The following is a 23,518-nucleotide window of genomic DNA, read 5'->3' as shown; positions in this document are numbered from 1 at the left end:
GCAGGCATATCCCCATCTGAATCAGAGGAGAGAGACAATTTGGGCCTCTTTTTTGCAGCACGTTCAGACATCAGCATTTCCATATTAGACACCAAAGTCGTCACTACAGCAGCCAAATCGGGTCGCAGCGGGGCCACAGGAGAACTGGGGCCCCCCACTAAAGCTGGGGGGGGGAACTTGCTTTCCTGAGAATCCATTGCTCAAATTATCAGAAACAACAAACAGTGCAATAAAATGTGTACTGTCCCTTTTAAAATTGCTGCGGTATGCGCAGCCCACCGCTACAGCTACAGTGACAAAGACCCCAAAAGGAGAAGAGAAAACTGAGCCAGAAGCGATAATACAGAGGAAAATTGAGAGCGATAACCTGCAGAGCCCGCAGAGTGTTGCTACCAATGTCCTGCTGCAGATGGAAAGGAAGTGCTGCTGAAGTAGGCTGGACTATAGACTGCCAGACTCAGGGAAAATGACTGCCCCATAGGAATGCATTGGAGGCTACACCAAAATGGCCGCCGAACATGCGGTCGGACCGATCGTCCACCTCCCACAAAATGGCGGGGGATGGCGCCAAAATAGCAGGCAGTGTCGTCCCAGAGGAGCTACCCATGCCTGCCCATGGCCAAGATGGCGGACCGCGCGAATATACACCACTGCGGTCGCCACACCAAAAAACGTCTGCACCCCAACCATGCACCGAAGTGACACAGGGAAAAGGGACCCCCAGGCAACATACAGTAACTGCACAAGCGATCCCCACAGGGATCGCACCGGGAGTCACACATGCACAGACATGGGGAACACACAGCAACACAGACTGCCACCCCAGACAGAGGCCCCACATAGAAGTTCTTACCTGTACCAGATGGCGTGGGAAGCCTCTATGCACGGAAAACCGCTGTCCTCACCTGACAGGGAGTGCCGTGAGCCAGGGACATGACACTGCAGCACCGCAGATTTGTCCTGTGAGGTGGCCACCTCACGGCTGCATCCCTGCAGCGAACAGGGATGGGTCGTTCGTAATGCCAGGGCGCACCATAGCTGAACGCTCGATGGCGGGCTGGGGGTCCATCTGACCCTTCTGCCCTGGAGAACCAGGGCGGTCAGTCCGAATCCCAGCACCGCATGATCCATCTTCATCCGAAGAGAAGACTAACACTAGAAGCTGACAAAATAAAAAGCTAGTAAAGTAAGAAAAAAAACTGACATTTTCAAAGAAAATCAAATAAAAGATTAGGAAGGCTGAGACTGAAGCCCCAGCACAGGGAAGCCTGACTACTCCTGATGCTAGGCAGATTAAAAACTGAGTTGGGAGTGGTGATGCAGGGGGGGTATTGACCAGATGGGACAGCCCCCATGGGTGTGTATATGCTAATGTCTTTTGTCTTTGGACTAAGTCTATATGCCTAGCTACTCCTGCGGATGGGAAGTCAATACCCAACAGTGATGACTTAGAGGAGGCGGCGACTGTCGGAGGACGTAACAGAAATACTTTTTACGCCTTTGGGCAGTCTTAGCTGGTATACATCCCCCTCTCTGCTATAGGCCTTCGGTTTAGTAACAAGCAGTGTCCGAAGTAATACAACTCCATAGAGGGGTGAGTGCTGTGTCTGTCAATGAACTCAGAGGAATTGGATTTTTGACTTACCGTAAATTTGATTTCTCTGATGTTCATTGATGGACACAGCTCCTGATAATAACCATTGGGTTATACTGCCCCTTACAGGAGTAGGACACTAGGCAGAAAATAATTCTGGCTACACCGTCCCAGGGGGTATATTCCCTCTCTTTGCTATAGCCACTAAGTTTCCAGCAGTGTCAGGAGAACAACTTCAATTAGGCCTGAACCACTGTCTGTCTAATCCATCTGGAAATGGTCACAGAGGAAGCGGACAACCCTTTTCGAGGTCCATCCATGAGCACACAGAGAGAGAGAGAGAGAGTCTGACTTCCTGAAAGACTCCGTAGCTGCCAGGTACACCCTAATTGCCGAGACCACATCCAAGGCAGTTTCCTTCGGATGTTTAGGCCTGGGATACAGGGATGGCAACACAATGTCTTCATTCAAATGAAAATCAGAGACAACCATTGGAAGGAACAAAGGACAGGGGCAAAGAACCACCTTATCCCTGTGAGTCACCAGGTAAGGTTAACGATAGGATAACGCCGCCATTTCCGACACTCTTCTGGGACAGCGTAAGCAGGGGAATCTCCTGAATATTTTTAAAGGGAGGCTTCTGTAGAGCTGAAAGCACCAAGTTAAGATCCCAAGGCGGCAACGGAGCCTACAATGGAGGAACCAAATGTCAGACACCCTGGAGAACGGTACCCACCAGGGAGTATGTGGCTGAAGGCCTCTGGAAGATGACCACCAAAGCCGACACCTGGACCTTGATGGTACTCAAGGCCAATCCACCCCCCCGTTGAAGGAAGATCAAGATCCGAGCCACCGAGGAGTGAGAAAGAACCTCAAGAAACTCAACAGCACGCAATGTACGTCTTCCATGTATGATGGTATATCTTCCTAGAGGTAGATTTCCTAGCTTGCAACAGTGTAGAAATCACCGACTCAGATAAACCCCTATTCCTTCAGTACCTGGCATTAAAAGCCAAGCCATCAAAGCCAGTGACTGTAAAGCAGGATGGAAGATCAGTCCTTGGGACAGCAGATCCACCCTGAGTGGAAGCTGTCAAGGAACATTGGCGCCCAGCCGCACCAGATCGGTGTACCAAGCGCAGCGAGGCCAGTCTGGAGCCACTAAGATGGCCAGAATCCCTTCTGCCTTGATCCTGCTTAGAAGCGTTGGCAGAAGCTTGAGAGAAGGGAAGGTGTAAATCAGATGATACTGACCCCCACGGGGCCATCAGCGTGTCTGTGGCGTCCACCAGAGGATCCCTTGATAGAGCCAAAAACCTCTGCACCTTTCTGTTGTTGAGCCAAGATGCCAACAGAGACACATCAGGGAAGCCCCACCGGAGACACAAATGATGAAACACCTCTGGATGAAGGGACCACGTGGTCCAACGCCTGCCGACTGAGGTAATCCACCTGCCAATTTTCCACCCCGGGAATGTGTACGGCGGAGAAGACTGGACCGAAGTGTTCAGCCCACCTTAGAATGCCTGCTACCTCCAGAGCCGCCAGGACACTTTATATGCCCCCTTGGGTGATTGACATAAGCCATGGCAGTGGCATTGTCCGATTGAATATGCACTGGACAACCCTGAAGACGATCCGTCCAATAAACCAGACACAGTCTGATCGCTCGGAGTTCCAAGACACTGATCGGGAGTCTGGACTCTTCCAGCGTCCAAATCCCCTGAGCAGAATGCTTGCCGAGGACGCCTCCCCAGCCGGACAGGCTGGCATCCATGATGACCACTGCCCAATACAAGGGGAGGAAGGAATTTTCTAGCCAGCCGAAGAGTCGGAGAACGAAACCACCATATCAGGGACTCCATTGTGCCCTGACTCAGCAGGATCTGATTGTCCAGAGACTGCAGAGTCTTGTCCCATTTGGTCAGAATTTCCCTTTCCAGGGACCTCGTATGAAACTATGCAAATGGAACTGCCTCGAAGGTAGACACCAACAGGCCCAGCACCCGCATGCAAGTCCGGAGGGATGACCATTTGTTGGAAAGCAGAAGGCGAAACGCAGCCTGCAATTTCTGGAGTTTGTCCAGAGGAAGGAGCACTCTGGCTAAGGCCGAGTCCAAAGTCAGGCCAAGATAGTCCAGCTTTGTGGACATAACAAGAACAGACTTCTGAAAATTCAAAATCCAGCCGAACTCCTGCAGAGTTCGTATTTTGATCTCCAGGTTCTCCACCAGAGCAGGGAGACTCCGAGCGCAGGAGGAGATCATCCAAGTAGCCCAGTAACGCGATCTCCCATTGGCGTAGCAAAGCTAGTACGGGGGCTAACACTTTTGTGAAGACCCGAGGAGCAAATGTGAGACCAAAGGGTAATTCTACAAACTGATAATGCTCCTCTCCCACAGCAAAGCGGAGAAAAAGCTGGTGACCAACACATATTGGAATGCGAAGGTAGGCATCCTTGATATCGACAAAGGCAAGGAAATTCCCCTGACACAAGGATGCCACCACCGTTCGAATGGACTCCATTCTGAACTTCTGTACCTGCACAAAGCAGTTTAGCGCCTTTAGGTCCAGGATCAGACGCACTTTGTCTTCCTTCCTGGGAACTGTGAACAGGTTTGAATGAAAACCCTGAAAAAGTTCAGAGGTCGGAACCGGGACAATCACCCCTTGAAGGAACAGGTCTTGTACCGCCCCAAACAGGCCCTGTAAGCGGTCTGGGGACAGGCGCAAGTTGGAAGGAAAAAAAACCTTGCTGGGGGACAAGAGCGAAACTCGATCTGGTAGCCAGAGCGAATTACTTTGTGGACCCACTTGTCTTGCACCTGGGAAGTCCACGGGCCTGGAAACCAGCGAAGACGTCCCCCCACCCCCGATACGGGTGAGGGCGCACCTTCATGCAGAAGGAGCCTTGTCCCTGGGTCTGGTGAAGCCCGATCTTGGATTGCCAGACCAGGTTCGTTTGGATCCTCAGTAAGATGCCCTGAACGGCTTTGAGCCCTTTTCAGTCAACCCTGAGGAAAAGTATTCTTCCCCCTGTGGACGAATCAGATTTAGGCTCGGATGAGACAGATGAGGTTGGGGGGCGCCTTTTTCTAGCCAGTCGCCTGCAAGCCACCTCCACCTGGGACACAAGGGACTCCAGGACCGCCGTCGGTGCATGGATGGATGGTTGGGACCCGGAGGGCTCTGCAGCCTCAGGGAGGCGATCAAGTGGGGAAATGTGCTCCAAAGATTCTATGAGTCACCACGGGGACCCCACAAAAAGTGTAACACACTACTAAGGGACAACTCCCACTGCGCTGGCAGCACCACCCGGTCACCAGGCACAAAGCACCAAGTGATCCATAGCAGAGAGGGAGAGGACCCCACCAGACTCCCCACCCACAGAAACAGGCACTTGCAGCCACCAGGAGAATCTGCACTACACGTGCGGCGATCAGGAAGTAAAATTATCCATGAGTCAGCACCAGGGGATGAGGCGGGGCTCCCACCGCCGAAATCGCCGCCCACAGGGCTTCACTGTCATGGCCGCTGCTATTTCCAATAGAAAACCACAACAAAATGGCGGCCGGACTACACAAACATGTGCTACAACAAAATGGCGGCACCACGAGGCTTATAGGGACCCAGGAGGGAGACCAAGCCTCAAGGACAGATCCAGGCAGGATGGGGAGCCCTGGCAAAACACCCCCCTACAGTCGATCGTTCACTTGCCGGCAACGCACCCCCCCACCTTCCAACCCAGGAAAGTGGCCAGACCACCCAAACCGCCCATGGAGGGGCCCACGTCCCCCCCCCAAAACCCTCCAGAGGGAGAAAAGAGACGGCTACTTACCATACCAGGAACCAAGGAGGCAACGCTCCAGACAGAACCCCTCTCAATCAAAATGGGGGTGCTGTCGGCCAGAAGGAACGCTGCGACTCAGGCTGAGACCCGGTCCTATGCGACCTTGCGAGGCGTTTAACTTGCAGGCCAGCCCCCTTCCAGCGGGGCTATGTCACAGCGGACCTAGCGTGGAGCTGAGGTCTGCGCGCACTCGCTGGCAAAAAAGAAAGGAAAAGGAGGCGCAAACACCTAGTGCATTACCCGTGGTACTGTGTAAAATGTTTTAATAAAATGCTGAATGCATACTCACAAACATGAAGAATTAAAATCGTGTTGCAAATTCCCGTCACACGTGTGTTGGAACATGTCCTGGAAATTGCGACCGCTAACGCGTTTCGGGAGTCAAGCTCCCTTCTTCAGAGCTGGTCATGACATAGCAGATTGAAGTATATATAGAGCTCTGTGTCAGTGTCAAACATGAGGGGTGGGACAACAAAAAATACCAAGGCTAAACACAATAGCCAACCAGGTAAACAGGAGCTCAACAAAAAAACAACTGGAGCCCAACCTGAACAATACACTGAAGGCCTATAACAGAGAGGGGGATGTATACCAGCTAGGACTGCCCATAGGCGTAGCCAAGTCTTTTTTCTTCCTAGTGTCTTACTCCTGTAGGGGGCACTATAACCCTGTGGTTCTGTATAATGGAGAGCTGTGTTTGTCTATGAACAAAAGGGAAAATGTGTTTACATGATCCATACAGACTTTTCCTGCAAAACTCTAATTTCTGAGCATCATGCATTTAGACGCAGAGAATATAATCTGTCCCTAGACACACAGATTTCTATTTTTTCTACATGCAATTACCAGTAAATTGAAAGCACATTAACGCAAGGTAAATACACAGTGTTAATAATACCACATGAAATCATTACATGCAATTACATCCATTTGGAAACGTCCTATCATAAAACGCATGTGATCTCATTTATGTTGCTGCCCGTGTGAGTGAATATTTCTTTCAAATATTGTGTCCAGATAAACATATAAAACTCTGGGAGAAATAGTTAGACACTCCAAGGTTGATTTAGTCACAATTAGTTAGAGATAAGTTGTTAGGGTGTAGCATATATATGGGACTTTTTTTGGAATTGGAGAGGAATAATTAAGTAAATGGAAATGAATTGATAGATGTTTGCAAGATTTTCACACATATAAAAGGGGTGGTAGGATATGTACACAAAAGGCCTATTTCTCTCAAATAGACCAGAATCCCTTCTGCCTTGATCCTGCATAGAAAGGCGTAAATCACACAATACTGACCCCACGGGGCCCCCAGCACATCTGTAGTGTCCGCCAGAGGATCCTGAACCACAAACCTCTGCACCTTTCTGTTGAGCCGAGACGCCAACAGATCCACCCCGGGGATGCCCCAGCGGAGACACAACTGATGAAACACCTCCGAATGAAGGGACCACTCCCTTTGGTCCAACGCCTGCTGACTGAGGCAAACCCCCAACCAGTTTTCCACCCCAGAAATGTGCATGACGGAGAGGACTGCCGGCTACCTCCACTAGCACATTGTGCCTTTACTTTGCAGGTAAAAAAAAAAAGCAGACTTTACTTCCTCTTTATAGCTGTCAACATTGAAAATGAAACTTTAACCACTTCAGCTCCAGGAAGGTTTTACCCCCTCTCTGACCAGGCCGATTTTTGCAATACCTCACTGCGTTGCTTTAACTGACAACTGCGCGGTCGTGCGATGCTGTACCCTAATAAAATTGATGTCCATTTTTCCCACAAATAGAGCTTTCTTTTGATCACCTCTGTAGTTTTTATTTTTTGCGCTATAAACAAAAAAATACCGACAATTTTGAAAAAAAAAAAAAAAAAAAATGTATGTACTTTCTGCTAAAAAAACACATCCAATAGAAAAATGTAAAAAAAAAAAAAAAAAAAAAATCGAAATTTCTTCATCAATGTAGGCCAATATGTATTCTGCTACATGTTTTTAGTAAAAAAATCCCGATAAGTGTATATTGATTGGTTTGCCCAAAAGTTTTAGCGTCTACAAACTATGGGATAGATTTATGGACTTTTTGTTTTTACTATTAATGGCGGTGAACAGCGATTTTTAGCGGGACTGCGACATTGCGGTGGACAAATCTGACACTGACACTTTTTGGGGACCAGTAACACCAATACAGTGATGAGTGCTTAAAAAAAAAAAAAGCACTGTCACTGCATAAATGACACAGACGGGGAAGGGGGGTTAACATCAGGGGCGATCAAAGGGTTAAGTGTTCTCCTAGAAAGTGTTTTCCAACTGTGTGGGGGGGGTGTGGCTTAACTGGAGGAAGACAGAGATGCTTAGCAGAAACACAAGATCTCTATTTTCCTCTGTGACAGAATGGCGATCTGCCTTGTTTACGTAGGCATATCGCCGTTCTGCCTCTTCTCGGAACGATCGGTGGGTTCCGCTGATTGACTCGCGCGCCCTAGATCTCGTGCACAAAATCGCATACATTTACGTGATTTTGCGCAGCCGGGCTGTTCTGTCGCAGTATATATGTGGCAGGCAGGAAGCATAGCCCATCTGATTGGTACTTCAGTTTGCCATCCAGGTATCACTATAGTGCACCAGTCCACCTCTCTCCCATTTATCGGTATTCTGGTGACCCGAGAACCCCAGCTTGTGCTGCAAAAAGAGGCAGTCCCAAACAAACACACTCGTCCAGGCCTTGTATTGTGCTTACTATACAGAAAACTATTTTTCAAAACATTTTCCCAGCCTCTAGAGATAAGGGGTATTAAACTCAAAAACAAAAATGTAATATTGTAACTTACCAATCCTTACATGCGATACCTTAATTAATTTATTTTTTTATAGATCTTTTTAACATTTCACCTGTTGATCCAGCCAATAACATAATTCTGCATTAGGGTTTCCTCTACTCTGATGATGATGGAGGAGCAATGGGGACACGTCTGGACAGCAGCATTGTCAATCTGAGAGGGTGGTGTTAGATACACTAGCAGAGATGGACTTGTCTAAGAAATTAAAGCAGAACAGTTACAGGAACAGTTTTTTTTCCCTTTTGGACAAGCACCTTTATCAATGTTAAATGATTTGCCTCAACCCTCTAACTGCCATTTTTGCAGGACAGCTTGGTCTATGTCAAAATAACACTTTCTGGAAGGATCAACGCTTTCTGGAAGGATCAACAGGTGAAAATAAAGGAAAAAAAGCCTAACAAAAAAGAAAACAATGCACTCACCACATCTACGAATTGGTAAGCTGCAATAGATTATATTTTTGCTTTTGAATTTAAACCTTCTTTGGAAATGTGCATATGATAATTGATACAGAAAGCAGAGAGAGAAAGTGATACAGCAGGGGCTCTTCCTCCTCCAGCTCTCCTACTGACCTGACGAGGTGCACAGTGAATTACAGAATGAGACCGAACTCAAAAGGAAGGATAAACCACAATTTGCCGCACACCAACAAGACATGGGTGTACAATGAATGAAAGCAGCTTCCACCTGGCTCCGTCCAGGCCACACCAACAAATAACGGAATTTTTGTAAAATCTTACCTGTAAAATTCCTTTCTCTGAGTCCTCCGACAGTCGCCGCCTCTTCATATTCGTCACATATGGGGTATTAGACTTTGCTCCGAAGGAGTAGCTAGGCAACAGAATATGTTAACAATAAAGCTTTTAACATATCCCACCCTCAAGGGGTGGTCCCCTCAGTCAATACCCTCCTACTTCCTGCAACCATATCTCAGTTTTAGTGGAATAGCAGTAGAGTATACAACCAAACCCCAAAAGAGGGGCGGGGGCGGCGACTGTCGGAGGACTCAGAGAAAGGAATTTTACAGGTAAGATTTTACAAAAATTCAGTTTTCTCTTACGTCCTCCGACAGTCGCCGCCTCTTCATATTCGTCACATATGGGGACGTCCCAAAGCAGTGCAAACATGAGGGGTGGGAAACGCATCCGCGCCGAAAAGGCAACGCAGTCTCCGCATCAAAGAAAGGAACCTTACCAAAGGAAGGAAACCAGCTGGGCAACAGTAAAAAACAAGTGCTCAACAGGAGCAACAACCCAGGAAAATACAAAAAACCAGGGGATACAAAAAACTATCCCAACAGCCAGGAGTCCCCAACAAGGGACCCTATGGAACAGCCGCACTAAGAACCTTGCGGCCAAAGGAAGCATCCGCCGATGCCTGAACATCTACTTTGTAGAATTTTGTCAAAGTGTGCACGGTCGACCAGGTCGCCGCCTTACACACCTGGGCTACAGAAGCCCCATGACGACAGGCCCAAGACGTACTCAAAGATCTAGAAGAGTGCGCCTTCACAGGGACAGGAGGAGCCTTACCCTGCAAAGCATAGGCCTGTTCAATGGTCTGCCTGATCCATTTGGCGATGGTAGAGGCCGAAGCCGCCATGCCCTTCCGAGGACCCTCTGGAAGAACAAACAAGGAGTCAGTCTTACGAAAAGACTCAGTCGATTTAAGGTAAACCCTTATCTCCCGAACAACATCCAGAGAATGCAATCTCACCTCCTTTGGATGTTTAGGCTTCGCGCACAGCGAAGGCAAGACAATATCCTCATTAAGATGGAATTCCGAAACTCGTTTCGGAAGAAAAGAAGGATTAGGTCGCAAGACTACCTTATCCAAATGAATAACCAGGTACGGAGACTTGCAGGACAAAGCTGCCAGCTCCGACACTCTGCGAGCCGAAGTGATCGCCACCAAAAAGGCGACCTTTTTGGACAACATAGACAACGAGATCTCCCTGATCTGTTCAAAAGGAGCACGTTGTAACACAGATAGAACGAGATTCAAGTCCCAAGGGGGCAAAGGATCCCTCCTAGGAGGAACCAGATGCCGCACACCCTGAATAAAGGTGCCAACCAAGGAGTTGGAAGCCACGGGACGTTGAAACAGAACGGCCAGCGCAGACACCTGACCCTTTATCGTAGCCAGCGCCAAACGCTGAGCAACACCCGTCTGAAGAAAAGACAGCACACGGGAAACCGAGTACGTGCGGGGTGAAAACCCCCTGGACTCACACCAGGCAAAATAGGCCTTCCAAGTACGGTAATAAACCTTCCCCGAGGAAGACTTCCTCGCGTTGATCAAAGTATGAACGACCTCTGGAGAGAGACCCTCCTCCTTCAGGACCTCTGTCTCAACAGCCAGGCCGTCAAAGCCAGCGACTGTAAAGCAGGATGGTAAATCGGTCCCTGAGACAGTAGATCGTCTCGAAGAGGTAGACGCCAAGGGGCGTCGACCGCCAGATTCACGAGGTCTGCGTACCAGGACCGGCGAGGCCAGTCCGGTGCCACAAGAATCACCGTGCTGCGTTCCGAGTGTAACCTGCGAAGGAACCTGGACAGCAACTGAATCGGTGGGAACGCGTACATCAGCCTGTACTGATGCCACGGGGCCACTAACGCGTCCGACGCGTCTGCCCGAGGGTCGCGCGTCCTTGCCACGAACCTTCTCACCTTGTTGTTGAGACGAGACGCGAACAGGTCCACATCTGGAAGACCCCACTTCGCGCACAACATCTGGAAGACAGCCGGGTGAAGAGACCATTCCCCCTGATCCAGGGTCTGGCGACTCAGATAGTCCGCCTGCCAGTTCTCCACCCCCGGAATGTGAACTGCCGTTATCGCCGGGACATGAGTCTCGGCCCAAGACAGAATGTCGGCCACTTCTCGAGCCGCCCGGGCACTCCTGGTGCCCCCTTGGTGGTTGATGTAGGCCACCGCCGTGGCATTGTCCGTCTGCACCCGAACCGGGCAGCCCTGCAGCCGGTCCGTCCAGCGATGAAGACAGAGATTTATCGCACGTAATTCCAGAATGTTGATCGGAAGGGAAGACTCTCCCTCCGACCAAGTCCCCTGGGCAGACAGAACGCCCAGAACACCACCCCAGCCCGACAGGCTGGCATCCGTGGTGATCACCGTCCACGAGATAGGACGAAACGACTTGCCCCCGGACACCATTGGGGACTGGAGCCACCACAGAAGGTTTCTTCTGGTGCGATGACTCAACGAGATCTGAAGATCCAGAGATTGAGGTCGCCCGTCCCACTTGGACAGGATCTCCGCTTGGAGACCCCGCGTGTGGAACTGGGCGAAGGGAATCGCCTCGAAGGCCGAGATCATCAATCCCAGACATCTCATGCACGTCCTTAAAGACGAGTGCGGAACGTCCCTGAGGGACCTGACTTCCTCCTGAAGAGTTCTGAGTTTGTCTTCCGGCAGGAAGACCTTCGCTTGTACCGAGTCCAGAATCATTCCCAGGTAGGGAAGACGAACCGACGGACTCAGCGTCGACTTTGGAAAATTTATCGTCCAACCAAACTCCTGTAGAGTTTGCATCGTGACAGACAGGTCCTTCTCCAGACCCTGGCTGGTCGCAGACCGAACCAGGATGTCGTCTAGATACCCCAGGACAGAAATGCCCTGGGCCCTCAACAATGCCAGAACCGGTGCAAGCACCTTGGTGAAGACCCGCGGAGCCGAGGCGAGACCAAAAGGCAACGCCACGAACTGGTAGTGATCTTCCGCAATGGCGAATCGAAGGTACCTCTGGTGACCCTCGAAAATGGGGATGTGAAGGTACGCATCCTTCAAATCGATGGAGGCCATGAATTCCCCCGGAACCAGGGCAGCCACCACCGACCGCAGGGATTCCATGCGGAACTTGCGAACCCGCACAGAGCGGTTCAGAGCCTTCAAGTCCAGAATTGGACGAACCTTGCCCTCCTTCCTGGGCACGGTGAACAGATTGGAATAAAACCCCCGAAATCTGTCCCGATGAGGCACCGGAACCACCACTCCCTGAGCCCTCAGGTCCCGCACCGCCAGGTGCAGGTCCCGCAAACGCTCCGGAGACAGTTGAAGATTTGAGGGAAAAAATCTGCTCTCCGGCCGAGAGAGAAACTCGATCTTGTAACCAGACCGAACGATTTCCTGAACCCATCTGTCCCGCACACGGGCCAACCAGGGCTGAAGAAAACCGAGCAAGCGTCCCCCCACCCCAAAACTGGGTGAGGGCGCCCCTTCAGGCCGCACTGTTATGGGCTGCAGATCCGGATTGGCCGGACTTCTGTTTACCAGACCAGGGCTTCTTCTGAGAGCCTTGACCTTTGAACGGCTTGCCCTTGTAGTGCGGCCGAAAGGCACGAAAGGACCCCTGAGGGGGCCGAAAATTAGCATGCTTCTTCCCAGAAGCCCCCTTAGCTTTGGGGAAATGGGGCAAGAGAGTGCTCTTACCCCCGGTGATCCCCTTAATCAACACATCCAGGGACTCCCCAAAAAGGCGAGACCCATCATAAGGTAGATTGGCTAAGGTCTTACGTGAAGACTGGTCCACCGACCAACATTTTAACCAAATCAGGCGGCGAGACAACACCGCCACACTGTGCACACGTGCAGCCAACGGAACCAGGTCCAGGTCCGCATCACACAGATACATGACACCCTGGTGGATTTGATCCACCATATCCAGGGTCGCGGTGAGGCCAAATCGGCCACTAGGACGCGCCTAAGCATCTGCGTCCAACTTGCGATCGCCTGGGCCGCCATGAGAGAAGCAAACAGAGCCTTAAGCATAGAACCCGTAACAGAATAAGTATGACGGGTAAGAGACTCCAGTCTCCTATCCGTGGCGTCACGGAACACAGGGGAATCCTCTGCAGGAATCGCAGTGGCTTTGTTTAAAACCGCAATTGCGTGATCCACTGGGGGTGGCACACACCACCTTTCATCAGTGGAAGGTGAAAAAGGATAACGCAGCTTGAATCTACTTGGTACAGCAAAAGGTTTGCGTAGATTGCGCCATTGTTCCTTAACAGCGCGCTGAAAATCATCATTGCAGGGAAAAACCTGCGGTGTCCTGCGTTTTCTCTGCGTCCCATAAGCCGCCAAGGCGGCGGGGGGACACACCTCATCCTGCAAACGCAGCGTTTGCTTTATGGAAGCAATCAACTCATCCATGATTGCAAGCTCTTCAGGCGAGCCAGGGGGAGAATTATCAACCCCCTCAACTTCAGCCTCCACCTCAGACCCTATTAGATCAAGAGAGGAGCGGGACCCCGATAAGGAGGCCCCCGCCATAACAGCCCTATCACCTTCACCCTCAGAATCAGAGGAAAGAGCAACTCTGGGCCTTTTAGTAGATTGAGCAGCCACCAGCATCTGCACCTGAGCAGCAAGGCCAGCCACAATAGTGGCCAAATCCCCCCCTGGGGGGGAGACAGCGGTCCCCTGGCTTTCCACCAAGGCTGTAGGAAATTTGCCCTCCTGAGAATCCATTGCCCCTGTAATGCCAGACAACAAAGGGTTAACTGCCCCTTTTAAGCAAGCGCGGCAAGCGCAGCCCACCGCATCACACTCAGCACAATAAGACCCCCACAGGGAATATGCAAACTGAACACAGGCAATGGATAGCAAGAACAGAAGGGTAAAACCTGAGGAGACCCTCGCCGCTGCTGCTGCCTCGATCGGTGTTCCTGGAAAGAGGAAGTGATGCTGCCAGGGCGCTCTATGTAAGCCTATGGAGGCTACAAGAAAATGGCCGCCATGCATGTAAAACATGCGGCCGGAGCGGGAGTAGGCAAAATGGCGCCGTTTGGCGCCGAAACCGCCGCTCCACAGTGCAGTAAAAAAACACACATTACATTCCAGAATCAGAATACATGTCAGATCGCCGCAGCGATCGCTGTACAGTGCCCAAACATGCCAAAAAAATATGCCCCACAGCACACAGCTTCACACACTGATCAGCCTGACACAGACAGTGTCACACATCTCCCCCCCCCCCCCCTTGCAGCCCACAGCATGCAGCCGAGAGATAGGGAGACAAGCAGTGTGATTAAAGGCAGGTTACACAGTCCCAGACTGACACCCCCCCAGACAGACAGGTCCCCACATAAATACACTTACCTCACATGGCGTGGGGAACCCGCACAGGCGAACAAGCCGCTGCACATGAGGCAGGGAGAGTCGCATTCAAGACGCACAAAATGGGGGTTAAGAAACCGCACAGCGTCCAGTGAGGTAGCCACCTCACCAATCATCCCTGCACCGAACAGGGATGGGTCGTTCACTGTGCCAGGAGCGTTACCTGGCTGAACGCTCGATGGCAGACTGGGAAGCCACTGACCCACGACCTGCGATCAGGGGGATCAGCCCGAGACCCAGTCTGCATGATCCTCTTCATCCGAAGAACTAACTAATGCTGACAAAAATAACAGCTAAGTAAAGGTAGAGAGAAAACTCAAACAAAATTTTAAAAAGAAGAAAGAGTCTGGGGCAGAAAGCCCCAGCACAGAAAAAGCCAGCCACTCCTGACAAGCTAGACATTAAAACTGAGATATGGTTGCAGGAAGTAGGAGGGTATTGACTGAGGGGACCACCCCTTGAGGGTGGGATATGTTAAAAGCTTTATTGTTAACATATTCTGTTGCCTAGCTACTCCTTCGGAGCAAAGTCTAATACCCCATATGTGACGAATATGAAGAGGCGGCGACTGTCGGAGGACGTAAGAGAAAATTCCTCCCCCTCTCAATGCTTTTCACCACACCGCCGTCGTGTTTCACCCTGCACTGCCACATTGAGTCCCCACCTCCATGACTAAGCCCCAAGAGTGGGGGGAAACGCATCGAATGGCCGTGGTCCAAATGGAGCCAGGCTGAAGCCCCTTTTATTCACAGTACACTCAGGTACTGTTGGTGTGAAGCAAATGGGGTTCATTCCTTTGACTGCATGCTGTAACAGAATCTTTCCACATCAGCACTCTTTTTCTTTTGTGTGAGCCGCCGGAATTGGAGATGGGATCCTTGAGCAGCACCTGAAGTTTTCTCAGCACAGCGAGACAAAACTGAGATTAAGAAGAATGGAGCATTTCAACTAACGAATATGAAGCTGCAGTGTTTGGTGAATAGCGTGAACAGCTCACCAACTGATAGCGGCTACCCCTGAAAAAAGCGAATAAAACTGCTCTTCAGACTATATACTATACCTTCTTTTGAAGCTTCTCCACAAATCCAATAGGATCGACCAGCGCGTCCTTCTGGTGTTGGGTTAAATTCTCAATGTCTAACACGGCTTGTGATCGCTGAGCCTCCAGCACTGAGATAGTCTGTAAAAGCCTCTGATAACTGGAAGGAAAATAGAAAAAAAATGACAATCAGCACACACAGCTCAAGACTCTAGAAGGACAAAGACTATACAGAAATCCATTACACGGAGTGAAATGAAGATTCTCAGATACACAGTACAGGATAAGACCCCGTCATACAGCAAGGATCACACATAAAAGAATATTACAAAATCGGAAATGTCAAGAAACATTGTGCGACTCTAACTAGAAGTTCAAATAAAATGGGATTTTTGACTTACCGTAAAAATCCATTTCTCTGATGTTCATTGATGGACACAGCTCCCGATCTTCATAACCATTGGGTTATACTCCCCCCTGCAGGAGGAGAACACTAGGCAGATAAAAAGTCTGGCTACGCCCATGGGCAGTCTCAAGGGGTATACTCCCTCTCTGCTATAGGTACTCATTTTTGTTACAAGCAGTGTCAGAAGAACTACAACTCCACAGAGGGATGGGTGCTGTGTCCATCAATGAACATCAGAGAAATGGATTTTACAGTCAAAATTCCCATTTTCCCTTTCGTTCATTGACTGACACAGCTCCTGATCTTCATAACCACTGGGACGTCCCAAAGCAGTGTTAAACATGAAGGGGGAGAACAGCGAAAAAGAAATTCTTAAGGCTAACTATAGCCACCAGGTAAACAGGAGCTAAACCCAAACAACTGGAGCTCACCTGAAAAAACAATATACCCTCAAAGACGACCAGGTCCTCTAAACCAACTCCAAAAGAAGCATCCGCAGATGCCAACACATCCACTTTATAAAACTTTGTGTGCACCGACGACCTGGCGGCCGCCTTACAAACCTGCGTCATTGACGCCTGATAATGGAAGGCCCAGCTGGCACTGAGCGCCCGAGTAGAGTGCACCTTGACAGGGAAAGGAGGAACCTGACCCCTGATGGAATAGGCCTGGATCACTGTCTGTCTGATCCACCTGGAAATGGTCGCAGAGGAAGCGGACAACCCTTTCCAAACCATTCTGGACACCTTAGAATGCCGGCTCCCTTCAGAGCCGCCAGGACTCTTCTTGTACCCCCCTGGTGATTGACATAAGCCACGGCTGTGGCATTTTATGATTGAATGCACACTGGACATCCCTAAAGATGATCCGTCCAATGGTTCAGGCACAGTCTGATTGCTCGGAGTTCCAAGATATTGATCAGTAGTCTGGACTATTGCAGTGTTCAGAGCCCCTGAGCAGAATTTTTTACGAGGAGACGCCTCCCGAGCCGGACAGGGTGGCATTCGTGGTGACCACTGTCCAATACAAGGCAAGGAAGGATTTGCCAAGCCGAATCACCAGATAACGAAGTCACCATATAAAGAACTCCTTCGTTCCCAGCCCCAGCCGAAACAGATTGTCCAGAGAGTGTGCGGTTTCTTATCCCATTTGGCCAGAATCTCCCTTTGCAGGGACCTCGTATGGAACTGTACAAACCATCAGGCCCAGCACCCGCATGCAAGTCCAGAGGGATGACCATCTGCTGGACATCAGGAGACAAATTGCAGCCTGCAATTTCTGGAGTTTAACCAGAGGAAGGAGCACTCTGGCTAAGGCTGAGTCCAGTGTCAGACCCAGATAGTCCAACTTTGTGGACTGAACCAGAGCAGACTTCTGAAATCTCAGAATCCAGCCGAACTCCCTCAGAATTCTAATGATGATTTCAAGGTTTTCCACCAGAGCAGTAAGAGACTCCGCTCACAGAAGGTCGTCGTCCAAGTAACCCAGTACCGCGATCCCCCGTTGGCGTAATACTAGCACCGGGGACAACTTTTGTAAAAATCCGAGGAGCAGAGGCGAAACCAAAGGGTAACGACACAAACTGATAATGCTCCTCCCCTATGGCAAAGCGGAGGAAGCGCTGGTGACCTATTGGAATGTGAAGGTAAGCATCCTTAAAATCGATAGAAGCAAGAAAATCCTCCCGATGCAGGAAAGCCACCACATTGCAAATGAAAAAAAAAAATTGCCAGGACCATAGATCTCGACTAGGAACTAGGTCCTTACTCCTGTGACTATGCAGAAAACAAAACTGAGTACCTATAGCAGAGAGAGGGAGTATACCCCCTGGGACTGCGCATAGGCGTAGCTAGACTTTTTTTTATGCCTAGTGTCCTACTCCTGTAGGGGCAGTATAACCCAATGGTTAAGAAGATCAGGAGCTGTGTCTGTCAATCAACGAAAGAGAAATATTTTTTTTTTTTCTCCAAATTTGTTGCTCTTTTTGCAGAGGTGATCAAATACCACCAATAGAAAGCTCTATTTGTGGGAAAAATTGGATTTTTTTTTACTTACCGTGAAATACATTTCTCTCATGTTCATTGACGGACACAGCTCCTGATTCTTCTTAACCATTGGGTTATACTGCCCCCTACAGTAGTAGGATGCTAGGCAGGAAAAAGCTTGACTAGGCCTATGGGCAGTCTTAGGGAGTTTACACCCAGTCAGCTATAGGCACTTAGTTTTGTTACAAGCAGTGTTAGAAGAAAGCCAACTCCCCAGAGGGGTGGGTGCTGTGTGCGTCAATGAACATCAGAGAAATGGATTTTACGGTAAGTCAAAAATGCCATTTTCTCTTCCGTTCATTGACGGACACAGTTCCTGATTCTTCTTAACCATCGGGACGTCCTAAAGCAGTGTCAAACATGAGAAGTGGGAAAAAAGCAGAAAAAAATTCCCAAGGCTAACCATAGCCTGCCAGGTAACATGGAGCTCAACCATAACAACTGGAGCTCACCTGAAAAAAAAAAAAAAAAAAAAAAAAAACAATACACCCTCAAAGAGGACGAGGTCCTCTAAAAAGCAGCCTGCAAAACCTTGCGGCCAAAAGAAGCATGCGCAGATGCCAACACATCCACTTTATAAAACTTTGTAAAAGTGTGCGCAGACAACCAGATGGCCACCTTGCAAACCTGCATCACTGATGACAGAAGGCCAAAGAGACCCCTTATTGAAAAGGCCTGAATCACTGTCTCTCTGATCCATCTGGAAATGGTCGCAGCAGAAGCCTTTTTTGATGTCCAACCGTGAGTACAAGCAGTGAGTCTGATTTTCTAAAAGACGCCGTAGCTGCCAGGTACACCCTGATTGCCTTAACCACATCAAGGGAATGCAGAGCAATTTTCTGAAGATGTTTAGGCCTGGGACATAGGGAAGGCAACAAAATGTCTTCATTCAAATGGAAATCAGAGACAACCCTTGAAAGGAACAACGGACAGGGATGAAGAACTACCTTGGCTCTGGAAACCAATAGGTCAGGTGGACGACACGGCAAAGCCGCCAGCTCTGACACCCTGCACGCAGAAGTTGTAGCCACCAAAATGGCCACCTTCTGGGACAACGTAAGCAGAGGAACCACCCGATATTTTCGAAGGGGGATTCCTGGATAATTGACAACACTAATTTGAGGACCCACGACAGTAATGGGGACCACACTGGAGGAACCAAAGTGTCAAGCTCCCTGAATAAAGATACGCACCAAGGAATGTGTGGCCAATGGACATTAAAAGAAAACCGCCAAGGCCGAAACCTGGCCCTTGATGGTACTCAAGGCCAGGCGCTGCTCAACCCCCCCCCCCCCCGCGTTGGAGGAAAGGCAAGATCCGAGCCACCGAAAAATGAGCGAGGGAGAACTCCAAAAGACTCAAAGTACAATGGCAGATCTTCCTAGAGGTAGATTTTCGTGCGAGAGAACGAAGCTACCTCTAGAGACTGTGGATTCTTGTCAAATGTCACCAGAATCTCTTTTTGCAGAAATCTCGCGTGGAACTGTGTAAACAGAACTGCCTTGAAGGTAGACACCATCAGGCCCAGCACCCGCATGCAAGCACGGAGGGATGACCGTCTGTTGGACAACAAAAGCTGAATTGCCTCCTGCAATTTCTGGGGTTTTTCCAGAGGAAGCAACACTCTAGCTGAGGCCGAATACACCCAGATAGTCCAGTTTTGTTGACTGAACCAGAGAAGACTTCTGAAGGTTCAGAATCCAACCGAACCCCCTTAGAGATCGCAGAGCAATTCCCAAGGTGTCAATCAGAGCAGTCGGAGACTCATCTCACAGAAGAAGATCGTCCAGGTACCCCAGTACAGCGATCCCCCGCTGACGCAACAATACTAGCACCAAGGCCAACAATTGCGTAGACCCGAGGAGCGGAAGCGAGACCAAAGGTAAACGCCACAAACTGATAATGCTCCTTGCACGCGGCAAAGCGGAGGAAGCGCTGGTGACTGGCACATATTGGAATGTGAAGGTAGGCGCCCTTGAGGTCGATAGACACGAGAAAAACCCCCAGATGTAGGGACGCCACTACCGTGCGATTGGACTTCTGTACAGTATATATATATTATTTTTTTTTTTTAAAAACACACCTTGACAAGAGTAATATAAAGTTACCATAGTAACAATCTACTACCCCGGAAAAGTGATTAGTATTCTTTTTTCCACACATTATGTTCGCATATAGCAGGGGTGGGGAACCTACGTCCCAGGGGCCGTATGCGGCCCTCAAAGTCATTTGGTCCGGCCCCCCGTGCAGCTGAGTCTGTGTCTCTCAGCTGATCTGTCATAATGGAGCTGATGCTTCCTGTATAGTTCCGGCTCCGTTGTGACAGTCTGAGTGAGTCACAGGCGGAGTGATATCAAATGCACACCGCCTGTGACCAATACAGGAAACATCGCCTCTTCCTCCAGCGTGGCGACGCTGATAGCAAGCATTTCCCACCAGCAGCACACACAGCAGTACCAGCCAGCAGTACCAGCCAGAGCCAGCAATACCAGCCCGAGCCAGAAGAACCAGCCAAAACCAGCAGTACCAGCCAGAACCAGCAGTACTCACAGCAGTATAAGCTAGAGCCAGCAGTACCCATAGCAGAACCAGCAGTACCCACAGCAGAACCAGCAGTACCCACAGCAGTACCAGCCAGCAGTACCCACAGCACAGACCGACGCAAACCTGGAAAACCAGTTGCGAGTAGCAACATCATCAATACCAGCTAACATCACACACCTCACCAAAGAGAAGCAGTTGCAGCCATCACATTAAGGGTGAGTTCATTAAATGTTTGACCAAATATAACAGGCACATTTTTAAGTTGATAATTTTGTACGGCCCCCGAATGATTTTATAAATACCCACATAGCCCTTAGCAGAAAAAAGGTTCCCCACCCTTGGCATATAGCAATGAATTTCACTGCTACAAGCAAGCATTTTACGTAATGAAAATGATTCAGTTTGTTTTGTTGATTAGCTGTGATTGGCCACAGCTGATCACATGGCACAGATGGGCTGTGATTGGCCGGGTGTGTACCATGTGATCACTGTGACCAATCACAGCTAGCAACACAATTGTACACAATGGATGGCTTGGGACGGGAAGGGGTTAAAATTGTATCTATTGTATATATACCATGTGTACCTACACTCAAATACAAAAAAAAATTATATACAGTGAACAAAATTATAAAAACGCAACACTTGTTTTTGCCCCCATTTTTCATGAGCTGAACTCAAAGATCTAAGTCTTTTTCTATGTACACAAAAGGCCTATTTCTCTCAGATATTGTTCACAAATCTGTCTAAATCTGTGTTAGTGAGCACTTCTCCTTTGCTGAGATAATCCATCCATCTCACAGGTGCTGATTAGACAGCATGATTATTGCACAGGTGTGCCTTAGGCTGGCCACAATAAAAGGCCACTCTAAAATGTGCAGTTTTATCACACAGCACAATCCTGCAGATGTCGAATGTTTTGAGGGAGCGTGCAATTTGCATGCTGACTGCAGGAATGTCCACCAGAGCTGTTGCCCGTGAATTGAATGTTCATTTCTCTACCATAAGCCGTCTCCAAAGGCCTTTCAGAGAATTTGGCAGTACATCCAACCAGCCTCACAACCGCAGACCACGTGTAACCACACCAGCCCAGGACCTCCACATCCAGCATCTTCACCTCCAAGATCGTCTGAGCCCAGCCACCCGGACAGCTGCTGCAACAATCGGTTTGCATAACCAAAGAATTTCTGCACAAATTGTCAGAAAACGTCTCCGGGAAGCTCCCTGTCCTCATCGGGGTCTCGACCTGACTGCAGTTCCTCATCGTAATCGACTTGAGTGGCCAAATGCACACATTCCATGGTTTCTGGCACTTTAGAGAGGTGTTCTCTTCACGGATGAATCCCAGTTTCTTAGATCTTTGGGTTTAGCTCATGAAAAATGGGGGCAAAAACAAGTGTTGCGTTTATAATTTTGTTCAGTATATTTCAGCTTATCAATTCTTAGATGTGGAGGCTGCATTTTCTTCTTTCCTTTTTTTCTGTAGCCTGGTGGTCTGGCCAATAACACACTTCCTGTCTGAGGCTGGCTACACCAACTACTTTACTGGATCTATGGAGGAACAATGTGGCTACCCATGGATAGCAGCACTGTCACCCTAGGCAGATGGTAGATTTAGGGCTCTTTCACATGGGTGCAGAGTCCTGTACAGCATGAGGAGCCATGGAGCCAATGTTAGTCAATGCAGACTATTTTACCACACTTTTTAAAATAAACTATTTTTTTTTTACCACATAGGGAAACCAAGGCAGGGGCACATGCTGCAGGAAGAGAATGTGGGAGAGTGAGCGATATTACTTTCATCTGACAGCCAGCTTGTCAGATTTAGAAACATTCTTGGCTGATGTGGAAGAACCCCACCTCTGTTGCGGATGTATGGCATACGTCAATGGCAGTAAAAGGGTTAAAAAGAAATTAAAAGATAAAAGACTTTGGCTTCATTTACACTTGCGGGACACCAAAGTCACACGATTACCAGTGCGACTTGGATCTGATTTTACACTTTCTGGCACCAAGTCGCATCAAAGTAATGCAGGCACCCTTTCAATAGCGCTGCAAATTTAAAGCAGAACTTTAACCATAACAACTTGCTTCTTGCTGGAGACTGCCAATTTGCTGAAGAACAGAGCCCCAAAATAGCACTAAACTGTAAAGTGGAACTAAACCTATTGATTTAACGGGTTCAAAAAACTGTTACTTTCCTGGAATGCCAGGATTGCAAACTGTCCCATTTGCTGGTTTCCGCAACCAAACTGTCAAACCATCAAATGGCTGGTGTCCTAATTGATCACCTGTACAGCACTATGGCAGTTGCAGATCAAACAGAAGCAGCTTCCTTGGCTGTAAAGTATAGGAGGGTTTACTTCCACTTTAAGGCCATCAGCAGATCAGTTACAAATTCAGCAGTACCTAAAAATGGAGAGCAACTGAGCATGTGCAGAGCAGGGTGAGACAGTGTATTACTGGATTTTAAACAGTATAGACACTTATTTATTTTACATAGCTATACCTGCAAAAGGGGCCAACCTGAAGTGACCTAACTGAGCGGATGCCATTGAAAACAGTGAGAAGTGATTTTTTGTGTCCAAAGTGAATGGAGCCTTACTGGCCTTAACAGATAATACAAGTTACAGGGGGGATCTAAAAAGATAAACAAAGAAAAAAACAAAGCCTGCTGCTTTATAATGGAACTAAACCCATCAATTTAACGGTTTAAAAAATCAGTAACATTCCTGGCATGCTGGAAATGCTAACCATCATATCTGCTTGTGCTCTCAACCAAACTGTCAAATTATCAAATGGCGGGTGTCATAACTGATCACGTGTGCAGCACCATGGCATGTGCAGATCAAACAGAAGCCAAGATGGCAGCTTTCTTGGCTGAAAAGGACAGAAGGGTTTAGTTCTGCTTTAACCCCTTAGTGACTGCGGGTAAAATAAACATTAATGCCTGCACACAATTTTGCAACTTTAACATGTGTTACTAAACCTGTACATATCATCACAACTACTTTGTGTATCCAGGTTGATTAAAATTGTTTTTGTTTTTTTTTTCAGTACAAATTGGG

At 48.9% G+C, this 23,518-nt stretch overlaps 1 protein-coding gene across 2 annotated transcripts in view; it reads right to left on the bottom strand.

Annotated features, from left to right (window-relative positions):
* ZZZ3 (zinc finger ZZ-type containing 3) overlaps window positions 1-23,518 on the bottom strand; it is a 146,770-nt gene that overhangs the window by 54,469 nt on the left and 68,783 nt on the right. For both annotated transcript variants that reach the window (XM_082265144.1, XM_082265145.1), the window contains exon 3: window positions 15,477-15,615. In XM_082265144.1, the coding sequence (XP_082121270.1) occupies window positions 15,477-15,615 (139 nt within the window). The remainder of the gene's footprint in view (window positions 1-15,476; window positions 15,616-23,518) is intronic.

This window comes from Pelophylax lessonae, assembly GCF_965119305.1.
Source record: "Pelophylax lessonae genome assembly, chromosome: 8".
Classification (NCBI taxonomy): Eukaryota; Metazoa; Chordata; class Amphibia; order Anura; family Ranidae; genus Pelophylax; species Pelophylax lessonae.
This window is presented reverse-complemented; position numbering and strand designations above follow the sequence as displayed.